The 19,815-nt window shown below is 37.3% G+C and overlaps 1 protein-coding gene across 5 annotated transcripts; it reads right to left on the bottom strand.

Moving 5' to 3' along the window:
• Window positions 1-1,133: 1,133 nt before the first annotated feature.
• On the bottom strand, window positions 1,134-19,170 carry LOC125484022 (connector enhancer of kinase suppressor of ras 3-like). 5 transcript variants are annotated; one of them, XM_048601106.1, is made up of 5 exons: window positions 19,018-19,169; window positions 15,460-15,665; window positions 11,029-11,118; window positions 4,353-4,585; window positions 1,134-1,332 (listed from the first exon to the last, which is right to left on the bottom strand). In XM_048601106.1, exons 1-5 carry the CDS (start codon window positions 19,098-19,100, stop codon window positions 1,324-1,326), a joined length of 621 nt encoding a protein of 206 aa, XP_048457063.1. In that variant the 5' UTR covers window positions 19,101-19,169; the 3' UTR covers window positions 1,134-1,323. The 5 variants fall into 5 exon arrangements, with proteins under 5 accessions (XP_048457063.1, XP_048457066.1, XP_048457064.1 ...); XM_048601107.1 differs by lacking the exon at window positions 1,134-1,332 and adding an exon at window positions 1,395-2,589; XM_048601109.1 differs by lacking the exon at window positions 4,353-4,585.
• Between the last annotated feature and the right edge of the window lie 645 nt (window positions 19,171-19,815).

Here is a 19,815-nt window from a genome sequence, read left to right on the forward strand (position 1 = left end):
TTCTAATCCCACCTGATTGATGATTTGGAAACTGCACTTTATTTACTGTAGGCTTGAGGGGGCTGCCTTCTTATTCTTATAATATTTTAAAATATCATGGCATAGTCAAAAGTATGGTTTTATTTTATTTAAGTTTTGTTTTAAAGTCAGAGCAGTCCTCCACGATTGACAATTTACAATTTGCAAGCTATGACATTAAATTATAGGAGGAAGGTCAGACATAAATACCTGGAAGTCAGAAGCTTCAGCAGGAATAAGGTATTGGTAACTATGAACAACCGTCAGACTTGCATTATCATTAATTTTGGTTTTACAGGTATATAGATCTCCAACCATAGATGTTTAGGGCGTAAACAGTAAGATGATGATAAAAAGATCAATTGCATCATTTACTTTAATTAGAATTGAGATATTTCAAAATTAATAATTAGAAATGCTAAGTCTACATGTGATTTTGAATCAACATTCTTTCTGCAATAAACTAACACAAACCATTCTCAGTTTAAAAACAATACAGCAAGTTCATCAACATGCAGGAAGATGAACATTTCAGCTACAGCTCCACAATGTTAACCCATCTTTAGATGTAGTTTAAGTGATCTCCCATGTGTCTGCTTTCTCCTGTAAAAGGAGAACTGCATGTAGAAGTCAACCCTGTGACTTTTGGTCCGGACAAACAACTTTTTTGTACATCTTATGTAGAAGCTCATCATTGTTTTTATCAAGGATCAAAAAGTCCAAAAATTTCAGAACCAAGGCATAATCCTGAAAATGTTAATGATTTGATTTCATTGTAAATGCAAAAAAAGTAGAGCGTTTCTCGGTGTTGATTTTATTGATTCAAATTAGTGACCATATTATGAAGGAAAAAATCAAAAAATGAAAATTATAGTTTATTTTTATTAATCACGATTTTAGTCCTATTTTAATTGGGCCCAAATAAGGGCACATAAATCATCCACTACCCTGTTTAAAAAAAAACAACTCCAAGCCTTGTGACCTATAAAAGTTGTTCTCAAAAAAATTGACTTTTACACAAGTAAACCCTTAAAAAAAATTGTCAGTATTTGCAGTTTCTCCCTTTAAATCAACCTCATCTCAATTATTGTATATATTGTAAATACAGCAAACCATTTAGTTCTGAAATGTTTATTATTCAAATATATTAGACTAAATTTCCAGGTACATGCCAAGAAGAAACATCAACTGCTGGTAATACAGACTGCAACATCAAGGGTAGCTCACATCTTTTTCACTGTCAGTACCGGAAGTTTTGCACCAACAGTTCCCATTCAGAAAATCGTTCCTTGGCTGCTTCCCCCATCAATTTACCTGAATGATAAATGCAGGCAATGACTTGTAGACAGTTATAACCATGCAACAGAACACCCAGATTTTTAATAAATACAATTTATTTTGCACCAGAAATCGAACCAGTGTAAGTGAATCTTGAGCTCCAATTCTATGTTAGAGCATCTTCACCAAATAGCACAAAATGAAGTGACAATTTTTGTAAAAAACTGCACCTTTAATCAGTAATCCTGCAAGTTTTAACACCATGTTTTAAGCAATGACAAAGTCATATTACAGTTATTTACATTCTGAAGTGTGTTAATCTTTCCAAATGATATTTGAAATGTTAATCTGTTTTAACTCCGTTGATGTTTTGTTTCTTTCAGCCCAAAATAAACATGTATAGACACTGACTCCCTGAAACAGGTACAATAAACATTTCCATTCCCCTTAAATCTAGAAATGGAATTTATTGGGGAGATGTTTTAAAAAAAATAGACACAGTCAGAAACTTTGCATATAAATATTTGTATGCCTTTCTTGTGCAAATTTTGCCAATTTAAGCAAAGGGGTATGTTACTGAACCCTATCAACACACTTATTACAAATTAGTTTATACACTGATAGCCATGGTAGACCATTGAACATTGTACAAGTTAAAAACAAAACTGTAAAGCATATTTTTATATATATTTAAATACTCTATTAACATCCAAATAGTTGTAAATCTACACAATCCAGTAATCCAGGTGCATAATTAACTATTTGGCAAGTAAATTGACATGCAGGTTTGTGTCCCAATTAACTACACTTCTAGACTAAACTTGGAACTCCCAATCCTTATAGTTACCACTTTAGAGATCCACACCATCCTTCTTGACCAGAATCATACAGATGCCTCATTTCATTACGTGTATTTCCATTCATATCACAGGAAAAGAGCATTGAAAAATTGCCCAGTTGCTCTGAACTATAACTCATTGCCTGAATGAATTAAACACTCCACACATTTAGTGCACATTCTTAAACTTTGGTTTTGATTATTTTTGTTTTATGAAATTTCTCAACATATTTGTATAGTTCAATGACTTCACTGCTGAAGTAGTTGCACATTAAACAATAGCAAAGAAATCAATGTTGTTTAAGAAAAGTATATTTTAGTCAGTATTTGATTGTGGTCTTTATGAGCTGGGAATGAGCAGACATAGATCACAACTCAGGATAATCAATGACCTTCGGAGGAACTGAAATTTGAACACCGAATTTTCTTGATCACAATTCTTCAGGTATCTTTCACTAAAGAAAACAAAAACAAGCTGTCCATCAAATAACTTCCATGCCCTTGATTCACACACCCAGAAGCATCTGTCTTCCACAAACCAGTAAAAAAAACCAGACATTTGACTTGGACTTAAAGCCAAATACAAGCCAATCTAGAATCGTTCAATAATGGCCCAAAAATACGCAAAATAGATACAATAACATATAGGGAAAAATAAGCATTAACCCCAATTCTAAAATGGCAGCATTCGAAAATAAAAACTATACTGATACATTATCTTCAGAACAGTCTCAACAAGAATGTGTTAAATCTATCAAAAAAGAAAAATCTAACAGCAAAAAGTACCCAAGTCTAACTATAGTATAAATATCAACAGATTGCAAGATTGAAAGAAAACAAATCTAAGGAGAAACATACAAGTATAAAAAGGTATTGAAACTTAGAACTTGCATAGTGGTAGAATGAAAATTGCTCTGTCACAGAGTCCTTGAAAAGCTGTTTCCAATGGGTTCTACAGGATTCAGTGCTAGGTCCTTTGCCTTTTTTTGGTATACATCAATGATTTGGAGTTGTACATAGGGACATGTTTAAGACATTTTCATGCAAAAATTTGTCACGACAGGTAGGAGCTTTCAAATAATTTGAGGAGAAAGTATTCCATGCAGATGGTGAAGAAGATTTCACTCCACTGCATGAAAAGGTGCAAGAGGCAAAAATCCTCTAAACATTTAAAAATTACTTGGGATATATGCTTGAAGTACTGCAACCTATGAGGCAATGGACCAGGCACTGGAAAGCAAGTTAGGCTGGATGGTTCCACAGCAGCTAGAATAGCCTTGAAATGCTGAATGGTCTCCTGAAGAGCTGAAAATTTCTATGATTTCACTCAAATGATAATAGATATCAAAGATTTGATTTTTTTAAAACATGAAGGAGCACTAAAAAATTTCAGGAATCTGACACCTCAATCCAGGTTGGTACATGATACCAGTTGAGTATGCCCTTTAAGAGTTTCTCTGCCCCTTCAGAAATGTATTGCATAAAAGATTTAGCTAACAATGCAAATACAATTTAGATCAGTGGTCTGATAATTTCAAAAACCAGTTCACTCATTACATCATTCACACTTTGGACTACAACAAGGCTGCTCTGTAAGTCAATCACAAGAGGGAAATCAGGATATTCAGAACAAATAAGTTGCTTGATGAATCATGCATTACAAAGTTTTGTATATACATTTCCACATATCAAAGTAATTGCATTTGCAAATGTACACTGTTGCCCTGCTTTCTGTTTCTGTAACATTCTTCAATTCTACTCATTACTCAAGAAAAAAAAATGTGCAGATGCTACAAACGTCAGTCTAGAGCTAACTATGAAAGTCAATGCAAAATCCTCTCACATTGCTCAGTTCATATACTCTCAGACTTAAAACCTTAGCCTAGGATCTCCAGAGGAAAATAAAATTGATGCAACTTTGCTGTACATTTATTAGGAGGTGGTGATTATAAAATCAAATGGATAAAATTGGATTGCAATTGTAATCTATTTAGTCACTGCATAAGGCACAATTAACAGGACTCTCTTAAGACCTGCATCTTTACTCTGACTTTAAAAATTGACCAAGTGACACCAATTTATTTTTCTCAGTGATTGCATCACAAAATGAGACAACATGTAGCTTAGTATACTGCTCTCAGACACAAGTATGAAATGAATGGCAAAAAAAATATAAAATTCAGTGAGGTAATAGCTTAAATCTTGTAATCCAACTGACCGTTGAATGTTCCAATGAGCTTTTATGTGGTGAATTTGCGCTTTTTTGGGGTCCATCTTGCTGATTAGGGAATATCATACTGTTGCGAGTTTCAGGGCTGACAGAATATCTCCCACTCACAGCCCTTCCAGAATGTCTGCCAGCAGCTGGTTGAGAAATATGTGATGCAGCACAATCTTCGTTGATTGGTGGAATTCTATCATTGCTGAAGTATCTATAGAGAAAGTCATCCCCTGAAAGAGATTATTTTATCTCTTAGAGCTGAAGTTAAGGAAACTTGGAAAGTAAACAAATTAAATAATATAAAAATCTTACTAGATTCATCCATTTTCCCTTAGGTCGTATGTATTCCTTTGACAACTCATGTCACATCCTTTGAAATCAACACTTGGGAAAGTTGCAAGTACCTCTGCACATGCTGCAACCCAAACAGAGTTCCCGACTTTGAGCTCAAAATACCAGTCATATTTAAAAAAAAACAGAGAAATCAGTCTGTTTTGAGGAACAAGGCAGCAGCAATAGGCCATTTGGCCCTTTCAGTCTGCTTCTCCATTCAATAAGGTCATGGTGAATCCGATTGTGGTCTCAATTCCATTGCCATTTCCCTGTTTTTTCCCATAAATCTGGACTCCCTTGCCAATCAAAAATTTATCAAACTCAGCCTGGAATAAATTCAAAGAACCTGTCTCCACTGCTCTCAGGATAAGAGTTCCAGAGACTTGCAAACCTCAAAAATATTCTTCATTTCACCTCAATTTTAAACTGGCACTCAAGCACTGCAACTTACTTTCCCACCTATTTTAGTATCAATGAAGAGTAAGAAATTTACAAATGATGTGGATTTGGCAGTTGAAGTTTAACATGTGTAAAGTGTGTAGTTATCCACTTTGATCAGATGAACAGAAAAGCAAATATAACATTTAAATGGAGAAAAACTTGAGAACTTTAGTACAGAGGGATTTGGGTGTCCTCATACAGGAATCGCAGAAAATGAGTATGCAGGAACAGCAGGCAATAATAAATTCAAATGGAATTTTGGCATTTATTGCTAAAGGAAGAAAGTAATAAAATTAGGGACTTATTGCTGCAATGGTACACGGCATTAGTGAGACTGCACCTGGAGTATAGTGCACAATTTTGGTCCCCTTATTTGAGGAGAATACGTTGTATTGGAAGCATCATTGAAATAGCATTACGTTCCTGTACTTGACGGATAAACAGTAAATTTGGGTGATGTACAGTTAAGGCATAATTATATTGCGCTTCATGGCTGGAATATTCTGCAACTGATTTTTTTTTGAAACCATGAATAAGTTGCATGAGATGGCAGTTGAGAGTCATTTGTTGTGATCTGCGGATCCAAAGCTGCTAGTGTCTCAAAAGTAGACATTCCAGGCGAGAGGCATCGCAAAGGGAAATAGGCAGTTTTAAAAGTCTAAGTGTAGCCAAATTAAGAACTGGCTAAAACTCAGGTCCTGTGTGAGCTAGGACCTTTGCATTGGGACCGTACACAAGTAACCAATGTGGTGCGAATTACAATAAGAGTTCAGGAGTTAAGTATCTCAGTTCAGTGGAAGGAGGAGGGAAGTGTTGATTTTTGCCTAAACAGAGCAGCTGATTGAGTGCTTCTCGTCTACAAAGTGAAAATAAGGTCTTCAGTTTGTGTTCAGGTCTCCAGGCTTTTTTCATTTCTCTCTCTTTTGGAAAAAAACTGGTTAAATGCAAGATTTATAAAGAGTACGGTAAGAAAAGGAAATAATACAATAAAGTATAATCAGCAGGGATACTGGAGTGACTAATAAATAATTTAAAGATAAGAGAGACAGCAAGTCACATGATGTATTGCAACAGCATTTGTTTGACACAGAAGTGATCTACAGTGAATATATTTGTAGCAAGTATTTGCAGTTGAAGCAATTTATGATCTGGAGTCCAAACTGCAGACTTTGGATCACATTAGGAAGGGGTAAGTTACATGGACACTTTACTCCAGGAGGCATTCATATCACTTAGAAGAGACATTTCAAACTTGATCTGTGATCAAAAATAAGGGAGTGTGATTGTACATGAGGCAGGTAAAGGGATTCATGGGACAGCTCTAGAGCAGCCTTAGTCCCTGCAATTGTTCAAGAGTCACAAGGTTCTCATAACTCATGAGAATAAGAGTGGAGACTGCATGGAGGATGAGCAACATGACCACAAAACTATGGCACAGGCAGCCGTTCATGTGGGGGTACAGAACATAGCAGTGGTAGGGGTAGTAATTAGGGGAATAGATCCTGCTCTCCACAGCTATAAGTAGGAGTCCTGAAGGCTGTGTTGCCTGCCTGGTGGTAGAGTTAAGGACATCTCCTCAGAGCTAGAGGGATTCAGTTGTGGCTGTCCACATTGGTATAAATGACACCAATAAGACTGGAAAGTAAGTTGTGCTGAAAGATTTTGAAGAGTTAGTAGCCAAACAAAAATGCAGAATCTCCCAAGTTGATAATGTCAGCATTACAATATAAGCTACGGGCAAGTTTGCACAGGGTGAGTAAAGCAAAGGAGTTAAATGCACGGCTTAAAGATTGGGGCCGGGGGTGGGGGCAGAAAGAATGAAGAATGTGCGTGGGGTGGGAGTGCAAAAGGATAAGGTGGTATTACAGGGTAACTGTTTTGACAATGATATGCAGGAATGAGACAGACAGTTCAAGCATTAAGAAAAAATGCACCCGAGATTAGATACAAAGGGGGAACAGAAATTTAAAAAAAAACACGGCACAATTAATGGCTCTTTACTTGAACATGCATACTATTTGAAGCAATATAAATTAATTAATGGCATAGAGAGGTTAATTCGTATGATCTCTTGGTTAAGAGACTGAAGCTGAAAACTAAATATTCTGCAATGTATGAGCTTTTGAAAGGACAGGCAGGAAAGGAAGAGTGGTGGGGTGACTTTGTTAGTATGAGATGGATTTAGTATGCAAGCAAGAAACGATCTTGGATCGGACGATATACAGGTGGAAGTAAGTAACAAGGGGGAGACAACGCTGGTAGGAATAGTCTATAGATTGCCTAATAGAAACTATTCCATAGGACTGAAAATAAACCAGGAGATAATGAGGACATCTAAAAAAAGGCAGTACATTAATCATGGATGACTTTAATCTTCACGTTGATTGAGAAAATCAAATTATCAGGGGTAGTCATGAGGAAAAATTCAATATATGTTGTGGATCCAATGAGGGAGGAGGCTGAAGCTAATTTAGATTTGGTCCAAGGCAAGTTTAATAAATGATCTCTGAACAAAAGATCCTCTAACAAACAGTGACCATAAATGGTAGAATTTAGTATGCAGTTTGAGAGAGAAACTTTGGATCACAACTGTACTAAGCTTTTAAAAGGGCAACTGCATGGGAAGGAGGGCAGAGCTGGCTGGAGTGAACTGAGAAAGGAGCATAGCAGAAAAGATGTTTGATGAACAATGGCAGACATTTTAAAACATTCTGTCTCACAGCAAGGATCTGTCACAGTGAGGAGGGAGGATTCCTGGAAGAGGATAAACTGACTAAGGTTAATCTGGGATTTTAAGGGCAGTATCAAATAGAAACTTTAAAAAATGTGGAAAAGATGAGTGGTAAATCAGAGCTTTGGGAAAGTTTGAAAAGTCAATAAAAGACAACCAAAATACAATTAAAAGGCAGAAAATAAAACTTTAAAGGCCAATTAGCAAGTTACATAAATGGACAATAAAGACCTTTAGATATACTAAAAGGAAGAGTGAGACAACAATGAACATGGGCCTCTTAGAGGACAAAGTTGGGGAAATAATAATGGAGAACCAGGAGGTGGCAGAAGAATTAAACACTTTCCATCAGACTTCACAGTAGAGGACATTAAGAGCTGACATAGTCCCTGGACCAGATAGGTTGTATTCTAGGCTATTGAAACAAAGTAGCTGTACAGATAGTGGATGCACTGGCAGTTATCTTCCAAGAATCCTTAGATTCTGGAGAAGTCCCAGGGGATTGAAAAACTGACAATGCAACACCATTATTCAAAAGGGAGGGAGACAAAATAATTAGGCAAGGATTAGCAATTTAACATAATATTTTCCCAAAGACAGATGTTAAGAGTCTGGTATAAAGGCATATAATAGCAGAATATTTGGAGACATAATATAATCAAGTAAAGTCAGCATGGCTTCATAAAATCTGATTTTCTGATGAAGGGTCTAGGCCTGAAACGTCAGCCTTCCTGCTCCTCTGATGCTGCTTGGCCTGCTGTGTTCATCCAGCTCTGCACCTTGTTATCTCAGGATCCCATGATGTTGGGGAGTCATTGGCAATAAGGACAGAGTTGGGATAAAGGGGGTATTTTCAAGATGGCAGCCCTAACTAGGGGTTGCCAAAGGGATCAGTGCTGCGGCCACAATTATTTACAATATATAATTTAATGGTTAACTGTGATGGAAGCGAGTATGCTATTACCAGGTTTGTGGATGACAAAACCGGTGGGAAGGCAACTAGTGAGGATGACATAAGGCAAAACCCTATGTAATATAACACAGGAAAATCTGAGGCTGAATATTATTTAAATGGAGAATGACCTTTGGAGATCCTACCACACAAGTCAAAGGTAGCATCTAAGTGCAGTCGGTAATAAGGAAGACAAATGGGCTGCTAGCCTTTATTTCAGTGGTAATGGAGTACAAAAGTAGGGAGGTCTGGCTTAAACTATACAAGACTCTAGTTGAACTATTGTTGAAATAGTGAACAGTTCTGGTTCCGTTAGCCAGAGAAAGTTATACTGGTATTGGAAGCAGTCCAGAAGAGGTTCATTAGGTTGATTCCTGGCATGGATGGATTTTCTGAAGAGGAGAAGTTGAGTAGCTTGGGCTTATGCTCATTAGAGTTTAGGAGGAGAGGAGATCTTATTGAAGCATATAAAGATTCTTAAGGGTCTTGACGGGGTAGATGCAAAGAGGCTGTTTCCTGTTGTAGGAAACTCTGAATCTGGATTGCATAATTGCATATTCAAAGGTTGTCATCTCTATTTAAAACAGATGAGGAGAATTCTTTTTTCCTGAGGGTAGTGAATCTGTGGAATTCTTTATCACAGAAAGCTGTCAGGGTTGGGTAATCAGATACATTCAAGGCTAAGATTGACAGATTTTTAAATCAGTAAGGGAAGAAAAGGCCGTAGGGATAAAGCAGAACATGAAACTGAGAATTGTCAGATCAACCATGATCTCATTGAATGGCAGAGCAGACTCAATGAGCTGAATGGCCTACTTCTGCCCAATGTCTTTTGGTCTAAATCATCTGCTGAAACCATCCACATGATATTTCATGATTTAAATGCATCATTCTGAATCCAAGATAGTGATTAGTTACAATCCCTAGAGTGACCATTTTTAAACTATTTTGATTAGTTTAAAACTTTGACTTCAAAGTTACTCAGCAGATCAAGCAGCAGCTATGGAGCGAGGAGCAGAGTTAATATTTCAAGTTGATGACCTGCTGAGTGTTTCCAGCATTTGTGTTGTTATTTCAGAATTTCCAGGATCAATTGTACTTTGATTTAGAATCAGTTGCAGTTTCCTGGTTAAGAATCTCCACGGTTTGTTAACAATTTGTCAATTTAATTGGCTCAGCAAATACACTGAATGCGCTGTTCCAGATAGTCTACAGAGAACTTTTGGATGTCTCGTTGCCAGTTCAAAAGCCCATATTCAACAGGCTATGCGCAAGTGTAATTGTAATTGTAATGAACATCCCTTCACCATTGAACCCAAATATGTTCCTAACATTGATTGGACTATTAAGCTGACATGTGCACAAGATACAAAGATGGTCTAAACACTCAGTATCACACAAAAAGGAACAGAAAACTTAATATTAAACAAGTCAATTTATATCGACAACAAAAACAAACTGCAGAAACTCAGCAAGTCTGGCAGTATCAGTGGAGAGAAAGTAGTTAATATTTTAAGTCGGAGTGGTCGAGTCATATAGCACAGAAATAGACCCGTTGGTCCGAGTCGTCCATGCCAAAGTTTCCCAAACTAAACTAATCCCATTTGCCTGCATTTGGCCCATATCCCTCTAAACCTTTCCTGTTGATGTAGATTCACAGAATTCCCTACAGTGTGGTAGCAGGCCATTCAGCCCATTGAGTCCATGCCAAATCTCTGAAGAGCATCCCACCAGACCTACCCCATCCCTGTAATTCTGCATTTCTCATGGCCAATCCACCTAGTCTTCACATCTTTAGACCATGGGAGCGTCTAGAGGAAACTCTCACACACAGGGAGAATGTGCAAACCACACACAGACAGGTGCCCGAGGGTGGAATTGAACCGGTGTTCCTAGCACTGTGAGGCAGCAGTGCTAACCAGTGCCGCCCCAAGGTGTCCAAATGTCTTTTAAATGTAGTAACTGTACCTGCATCTACCACTTTCTGTGGTAGTGACCATTCTTCAGAACAGCCATTTTACTATGTTATTTGCCACACAATTTTCAAAAAAGACAATTTTATCACATGGACATCTGAAAACTCCTTAAATATTCTGAATAGATTAAGCAAACAGACCAGGCGATAAGTAAAAACAGCATACTGGAGGAGAGACAAAGAGTTAGCATGGAGTCCGATGTGGCTCTTTTTTAGAGCATAATCATAGTTTCTAACAAACCTTTCCTTCCCTCCGCTCTGGGCCGTGAACAAGCTTCAACTTCAGCCATCCAGCTCCCACTCACCGGCATTGACAGAGGTCGTGGTCTTCCTGTTAATAAGAGCATTTTAATCCTCTGAGCACACCACTTCCTGATAAGCCAAACATTCTCTTAAATTCTTAGACCAATCTAACATATTAAACTTGCAAAAAAGTTCAAGCATTAATGTAGTCGTCTTTGAGAAAAGTGGCTGGAATGAAACCATATGAAATGACTTAGAGTGACTCAAGAAGCTGGCTTTCACGTTGATTTTAAAAGTGGATTTTAAATAACATAACCCAACTACAAAATCAAAGGCCAAACAGCTTGATACAAATCTTCAAAATTCATTGCCATTGGCTCCCACATGTGGCATACTGTGTGAACGTGGTTTCTACTTTCTATTTTGGCAAGTATACAGCTATAATGCAGCCCAAGTGTCAGTAGGTCCTGCAATTAGAAAACACGAATAAATAAAGACTTAAAATAATGTAGCAGTTTTCACACACAGGAGGTTCCAAGTGCTCTGCAGCTAATAAAATACATTTTGTATGCAGTGAGTTTTATAATGTGGCAGCCAATTTGGAATAGCGAGGTCCGACACAGTCATGAGACAGAGGCCAGAATATCTACCTCAGTGATTTTTGTTGAGGGAAAATTATTGACTAGACCATAAATATTGACTAAAGACATTGATTGAACTCTGCTGCTATGCAAAATAGCTCCAAAGGATTATTTATATCCATCTGAGGGGGACCGAAGGTCCTCAGTTTAATGTGTCTCAAAAAAAAAGTCAGATTTGCATTTATGTAGTACTTTTCAGGCTGTTTCAGAGTACTCTACAATTAATTAAGTACTTCTGAAGTGTAACCGCTACTGTAAAATAGAAGAAACAGCAGCCAAATGACACACAGTAAGCTCCCAAAATAATATGATAATGACCAGATGATACTATTTTTGTGGTGCTGAATGGGGATATTTACTTGGATATCAAAATTAACTCTCCAGACCCTCATCTAATGTTGGACACTGATTTTCAAAGTGCAAGGTGATCAGGTATGCACAATATCTAGCTCATTGCAAAGGACACACTACTTGAAATAATCTGTCAGCCTTTCGGATGTATAAACCACATATTTGGCATCGTGTTGGTAATGACACTCCTATCAAACACCACATTTGCGTGATATGCAGAAACTCATTTTGCCTTGATGGCAGCATATTGCATCAAACTGCATTATCTTTTTGTGAATAGCCAAGGGATATGGCCATAAGCAACCAGCCTTCACTTGCAAAGCTCACAAGAATGTCCAGCATTTCATACAATTCTGCAAATGGATGTTTTCTGGATAATCTATAGCGTGCAAAGAATTATTCTGACAATTTAGGATCATTAATCTGGCTCACAGGTGTGGTGCACTGCATATGCTGAATAATACATCTGTCAATACACAAGACCCTGTTCTTTGCATTGCTCTTGTTTCAACCGAACAAAATAGATTTCTCACTACAATGCCTTATCCAAAGTCAACCTGCCTAGTTTAAAATTTAATAAGGCTTGGCAGTTAACTAATCAATTAGCATTAACAGATGCATTCTTCACGGCTATGTCTTGACCAATTAAATGACACTTGACAACTAATCAGCACTTTCCTCCCATGAGTTACAAATATTGGTATGCCCCTTGAATTTGTTTTCCTACAAAATGTCCTGATGAATACAACATGAAAAACTCCAACAAAATGCATTTAACTTATTCATTTTTGAACCTTTGAAAAGTGGACTGCCACCGATTTAAAAATTGACCAACTGTCACCTCCCCCAGTCCCCCCCAAAACATTAATACAAATTTTTAAGACGTGGAGGTGCTGGTGTTGGATTGGAGTGGAGAAAGTAAGAAATCACGTTACCAGGTTATAGTCCAACAGGTTTATTTAAAATCACAAGCTTTCAAAGCACTGCTCCTTCATTAGGTAGACAGAAGCACACAGGCACAGCATGTATAGATGGAGAGATAACGAGATAAGCTTGTGATTTTAAATAAACCTGTTGGACTATAACCTAGTGTTGTGTGACTTCTAAAACTTTTAAATATACAAATAGATAATCACTTCTAATTTATCGGGGTTTAAATAATAGTGATAACAGAAACATAGGAATGGAGAGGGGAAAAAAGACCAAACTTTGGGGCTTGCATTCAAATCACCTTGGTTGCTGCATAATACAAATTGTAGTGAAGCTGCAAACTAACCACACCAATCTACCAATGCCAGTGTAGAAGCTGCCTTGGAACAGCTTGGCCAGGAGAATGGCTCGTTCTGGAGCACAAGGACCATTAATTGCTGTTATTATTGGAATTTTTATTAGGGTTCACAGCCTTTGAAGTGTCTAGTCACTTCAGCCATTTTGTAATCATGAGTGAATCAAATTGGCTGAAGACTGACAGCTGAGATATTGAGGACTTCAGGTGAGATGGATCAGCAACTGTCACTTCTGACTGAAGATTGACACAAATACATAGACTCATCTTTCACATAGATATGCTAGGCTCCCCTACCAATGAGGCCGGGGATATAGTTGTAGACCCTTGTCCTATTTTGAGGATGGGCAATTAAATGTTCATACTGGAAGTGGTGGGACTAGAGCTTTGATTTTAATAATTAGTTGTGGGTTGCTATATCTATTCCATGCTGCTTTTATTGTCTGAAATGCAAATATTCTTGATGCCATTGTTTCACTTAGTTCACAACTCAATTTTAGGTATGCCTGATATTACTATTGCCTATGCCTTCCTGCACTCTTGATTGAGCCACTATAATGGCAGAGTGAGGGATATGCCGAGCCAAGAGGTTGAAGATTGAGGGTTGAACAAAATTCTGCCATTGTTGATGGCCTACAGAGTCTCTTGGGTATCCAGTTCTGAGTTATTAGATATGTTCAGAATCTACCCCATTCAGCACAGTGGTTGTGCCACACAACATGCTGGAGTGCATGCTCAGTGTGAAGGCAAAACTTCATCCCTACAAGGACTAAGAAGAGGAATCTCTTGCCTACACTTGTCATGGACAGATGCTTTTGTGACAGGAAAATTGGAAAGGTCAAGATAAGAAAACTTTTCCTCCTCAAATTTACACAATTCCTCAATCTAATCCTTCATTTATTCCTGTTTCTTTCTTGTATATCCTTTTAATAGTGGCTATATCTTTGTGTAAAGCAAAAATGAGAGCAGCTGTGTAATTGTCAGCTGGATCTTCTGTGGGGAAATCGTCACATGGCAAACAAGTTGACAATATTAAATGACAATTTTTTAAAAATCCTTCCAAATTTCCTCAGGACAGCACTCACAGCAAACTGGTGGTGGCAAGCACTGAAATTTGGTTCAGCGTGTTTCAAAAACTATCTATGCCAAGTTTGCAACATGCAATGTGCCTAGAGGAAGGCCAGAAAAGGCATCGCTGCTAAGGTTTCCCCAAGCACCAATGATGAAATAAACGGCCCATTTTGTGGACGCACATTCAGATTTGACTGTCCACACATTAAAAGGACACTGCAGGTGAAAAGTATAGGTTGCCATATCAAAAATCTGATTGCAACAGTGATTTAGATAGTGGCAGGATTCCTTCAGTATTTTGAACTTCCAATAAATTCCAATATTATTTTCATTCACTACCACCACATTATTGCATTAGCTTCAATTTATCATCAGAACTACGGATTTTTTTTTTGTATGCTCATTTTCTTTCCAAATGAATAAAGTTTCATTTTGGAATTTTTTTGTTTGCATATAATGAACTTTCTACTTGTTGAAACTGTCTTTAATTTTCTATATGTCAAATTTCCAAGTACATTTTCATTTTCTGTTCTGTTCAGGTTTTGAGTCTTCCATCTCCTTTTACTTTGTGTCATCTACAAATTCAGTCATTGCACTTGTGACTCCTTGCTCCCGATCACCTCTACTTCTGAAGATATTAAACAAAAGGAGTCCCAAAACAGGCCCCCGTAAAACCCCACCAGTAATATTCTTTCAACTCTTTAACACCACCCGCTGTGCTCCTACATATCCATTTTAAAATATTTCCAAATATTTTCCACAGTAGTCTTTGCAGAAGAATGGCCTTAAGGGAGATTCAAAAACACTGCAAGCACTGCAATACTTGCAAACTTTTGTTGCCACACCCCTAAAGAAAACCAGCTTTTAAAATTTGATGATGATTTAAAGACATTATCTGAACCCTATGTTGAGGAACGTTGAAGACAGCCTATGCAGATGACCTCAATCTTCAGTAACACTGTTGGAAACAAGTCTAGCCTGTTCAGTGAGTCAGGAAGTTTGGAATTTGAGGTTTGCAAGGAGGGTTGGAGAGTTAAGCAAAAATCAACCATGTAATTTCAGAAGACAACAAATAACAAACCATATAGCTGTGTCTTGTCCCGCATTCTGGTGGGTTTAGGCACTTCAAATGCATACGGGGGCAACTGATCATATTCTGCAATGGTAAACCGCCGCCTTTGGTATTCTTGATCAAGGAAAGAATTGGGTGACTCAGAACCCTTTGGTACAGGCCTGACTGGTCCATGCTTGCTGACCTCTTCATAATCCAGGTCACCCTGGTCATTCCTGAATGTAAGAATAAAGCATCAACTTATTTACAATCTTTTTGAATTCATGGTTGCATAAACAACTGTTAAAACAAAATAGCACATTCAGTTCAGTTACTGAAATAACTTTTATTAGCTGTAACTAATCGTAAGTGAAAAGTAAGAATGTACATTTTTAATTATATTGCCCAGAAATCGTAAGTACTTTATACAAAAGAAATTACACTTTAGGTACTAACGTGGGTAAATATAGCACTACCCGCATTTTAATCCACAACTTTCATATACTGATTGCAGCTAATCTAACATTCAGTTGTCCAGATCAAGACTCTGTTTTACTAACTGAACAAGATCATCAAACTCTTGGCTGGTGAGGATTAGTATAGGGTGCATCAAGACACCAACTGAAAAATACTAATCTATATTTATAAAAAAAATGACCCGTGTCCTTTTATAGCATCAAATAGAAAATCTTTACCATAACAGTATTGTTTCCCTTTGGTTACTATTTTTCAGAAGTTACACGGGAGGAATCCCCAGACTTTATCAATTGTTGATATAATACATTAAAGTTTGAAAACCACAAACCAGTGGTGGGAAAATCCCTACAGTCAGACGATAGGAATGTCAGCAATGTAACAGATGTACTGGCAGATTCAAAACATATATATGAGTTGAATTACTTATCATACTGGGGGGGCAAGATGAGACCAACGTGCTACATTAAATTAAGATTAAAATTAAAGGCTATCTCCAAGCAGCAACTATGACTTGTATAATAAAGATGCAAAGCTGCTACATACTTTGCTAGAGAAAAAGGTGCTCCAAGTTAAAATTAGAAGCATAAAAAAAGGTATCAGTTACAATTCAAAAAGCCAAGAGTTTTCAAACTTCCCATTCTGTGCCGGTTAGAACAGACTTCTAAAATATTGTTTAATGGAAATATTGCTATGCAGAAAAGGAGATAATCTTTGGATACAGTTTCATTGGATAATATACCTACAGCAAAACACTTGATGTTCCTATTAAAATAAAAAGGACAACTCCACCTGGCATTTAATTACACAGATGCTGAAAGATCACATTATCTTATTTTCATTTCTAACTAACTGAACTGGAATCATTGCCTCATTCTTGATTTAAACCTTTAGGAAAGCAAACCATTATCCACAAAACCAGACAGAAATCGGTTTTCAGTCAGATATAACTGGTGGTCCATGCAGGTAAATGCACAGAATATCACCTTGCTTGCTGGCCTGAGGGTTCATTATAAGACATGTAACTCAATACATCTCTGCTATTAATGCTAGCCTAGAGAGGGAATTAGCAAACTGTATTCTCTTCTGGAGACAGAAGAATGAGTCTGGCATGTTTCTACTAGTGTTCCTTAAAGGTAAATTCTTTCAAACAGATAATTTACTTATCAGAATCAAAAAAGTGTTATGAATTTCAAATTCACACAGTTAGTAATTCTCTGGCAGGGCAAAGGGGTTTGGTTAGTATATCCACCTTCATGAGAAGGCAGAAATCCAGTCCCCAAAAGTCAGCATGTACTCTTTGGCTGGCATGTATAAAATACAACCTTGTTTATATACATTTTCCATCCAGCCCTTACAGCTGAGATAGGATATCACAGCTTCTGCATAACTTTGTTGCTTTTTCACACTTTTTCCTCTACTAATGAAGCCTAGGATCCCATGTGCAATTTTTCAAAAATACATTCTCAACTTGTCCTGTCACTTTCAAAAGATCTGTGTATGTGCATCCCTAGGTCTTTTTCTTCCTTAAGATTGTACCATTCATTTTAGATCACTTCACTTATTTCATCCAAAAGAAATATATTGTTCTACAATCTATTACATCAGATTTAAACTTCATGTGTCTGGTAATTTCACCAATTTACCTCCTCATTGCTTTTAACAAACTTAAATGTATTAATCAGCAACCTTTGCTACTACTCTCTAATACTCAAGTCGAGGTTTGTAGGGATTAGAATGAACAACGGTCCCAATATGGACCTCTGGAAACAATACTGTATACTTCCCTCGCACCTGAAAAACAAATCATTCAACACTAGTCTCCACTTTCCACTCCTTAGCCAATTCCATATCTATGACCACTCAACTTGCTCTCACAGGTTTTAATTTTGTTAGCAGGTTTATCATGTGCTACTTCAATCAAATGCTTTTTGGAAGGTTATATGCCAAACAGCACATCAATCCTCAACAGCCCTCTTAGTTATTCCAAAAAGGACTCAATCAAGTTAGTCTAACACAATTTCGGCAAGGAACCATCATTCACAAGCAGCATAAGCATTTCTCTTCATTACAGACAGACGATTAATTTTACATGTGTTTTGTCTACTTTGCTGTCAGCCAAGACACCCCCTCCACACCAACTATTCCCTTTAACAGAGGCAGACGAGGATCAAAAGTACAAAAACTGCTATTTTCCAACCTCTTTCAGTTCTGAGGTAGAGTCATCCTAGACTGGAAACGTTATCTCTATTTCTCTTTCTCCACAGAAGCTGTCAGACTAGCTGCATTTCTGCAGCATTTTCTGTGTTTGTTTCAGATTTCCAGCATTGGCAGCATTTTACTTTTGAGAATTAGTAATAATCTCAGTGAAGGTGCCCCAAGAAAACAGTGTTCATAACATGGTTTAATTTCGTATTCAGTTTGGGGAGAAAGGTGTGGGTCAAAGACTAGTATTTTAAACATAAATAGACACAGTATGATAGTATGAAGGTAGAGTGAGTTAGAATTTCAAATGATGAAATATGTCCACTAATGGAATATTGTTTACGCACTAAATGTAATGTTTATCCACCGAAAGAGACAGCAGTTATTAGAGAGGAGTGGAGGGACAAAAAAAATTAATGCCACAAGATTTCCACTTGCTTCAAGTTGCCGTTTTTACATTATCTAATGCATCTTTTAAAGAGGAGTGAAAGAGATCTTTCCAGGTCATAGCATAGTGTTCTCATTCATTATTGCATGGTGTCATTGGCCCAGGGTTACACATCAATGTTAGTCAAGAACACCCCATTCTTGTTTACACACTACATTAAAATGAAAGGATCGAGTTCAAATCTGGTTATGTTTCTATTTCTTCCTCTATGATTGAGTCAGTAGCTTTCTTTTCAGTCATCATAAATTAAAGGCTACGTACCCAAATGTTGAGCTGGTAGCATTTGACTGCAGAAACATTGTAAACAGAATGCGTGCATATTTTCCCATGCTATTCCAAATTAACCACTCAGCATCAAATCTGCAATATTTATTCGTCCTGTGTAGACCCATGTAAGCTCTCACTTAAAGCTGTAATGATACAAGAAGCTTTTGTTCTGAGATTTCACAGGCTTTTCATACCGTGGCGTATATGGAACAGCTGGTGGCGGTGGGATGTACAAATCCTTAATAGCAGGTTTTTCTTTCTTTTGAGACATCTCCATTGTGCTGGCTGTTGATGGAGTTGCAGTTTGTGATGGGCTGGTCTGGAAAGAAAAAGTAGTCAAAAACTAAAAGGCAATGCTTACTTTATACAGAGTGAGGGAATAGGGAGATGCAAGGGAATGTGGTTAAAATGAGATCAATGCCATGCAGCTTATTCCATGTCAATTCTTGACTGGATGACAGCCAAGAGGAGAAGAAGTTGGAAAATATTTCCACATCTGTTGGACAGCTTTAAACATTTAGTTTTTCCTTCAGAACAATGCAAGATTTCGAAAACTTGCTGTTCTTTATTATAGTTTGAAATGCAATTAATTTTAACACATTTTCCCACACTGTGCCATTTGACAAAAATTAAAACTATGTACTTCCCTAAAAATTCAGTTCTTGAAATGCTATACCTTGTTTTAAAGAGAGCTTGGAAAGAGCTTTAGAAAGAGACCATCATGTTGGTAACTTGTTATGACCGCTCTACCTTAATTAGCATGTACAGTTTTGGATTACTATTTACTTTGGTCAGACCCTCGGCATGCGACTTTTACATCTATCGTGTTATTCTGCCATTTGGTTTGTCTCTAGAACCATTTTAGTTTATGTAATTACCTCTCTGCCTCAATTAATCAGATAATAGTCATCCCTTCACATGCTACTCAGCTGGTAACACTTTACTCACACCATAGACACTTTTAATTGCCTGCAGACTTGTTATTCAGCCTG

This window comes from Rhincodon typus, chromosome 9 (assembly GCF_021869965.1).
Source record: "Rhincodon typus isolate 14 chromosome 9, sRhiTyp1.1, whole genome shotgun sequence".
NCBI classification, from domain to species: domain Eukaryota; kingdom Metazoa; phylum Chordata; class Chondrichthyes; order Orectolobiformes; family Rhincodontidae; genus Rhincodon; species Rhincodon typus.

What these genes read in the sequence shown, in the direction of transcription:
- LOC125484022 (XM_048601105.1), bottom strand. Translation starts at nt 19,100, where the DNA reads ATGGAGATGTCTCAAAAGAAAGAAAAACCTGCTATTAAGGATTTGTAC. An exon ending in GCTGTTCCATATACGCCACG is followed by an intron (nt 15,666 to 19,017) that starts GTATGAAAAGCC and finishes TCTTACATTCAG; the next exon opens with GAATGACCAGGGTGACCTGG. An exon ending in CAGAGCGGAGGGAAGGAAAG is followed by an intron (nt 4,586 to 11,028) that starts GTTTGTTAGAAA and finishes AATCTCTTTCAG; the next exon opens with GGGATGACTTTCTCTATAGA.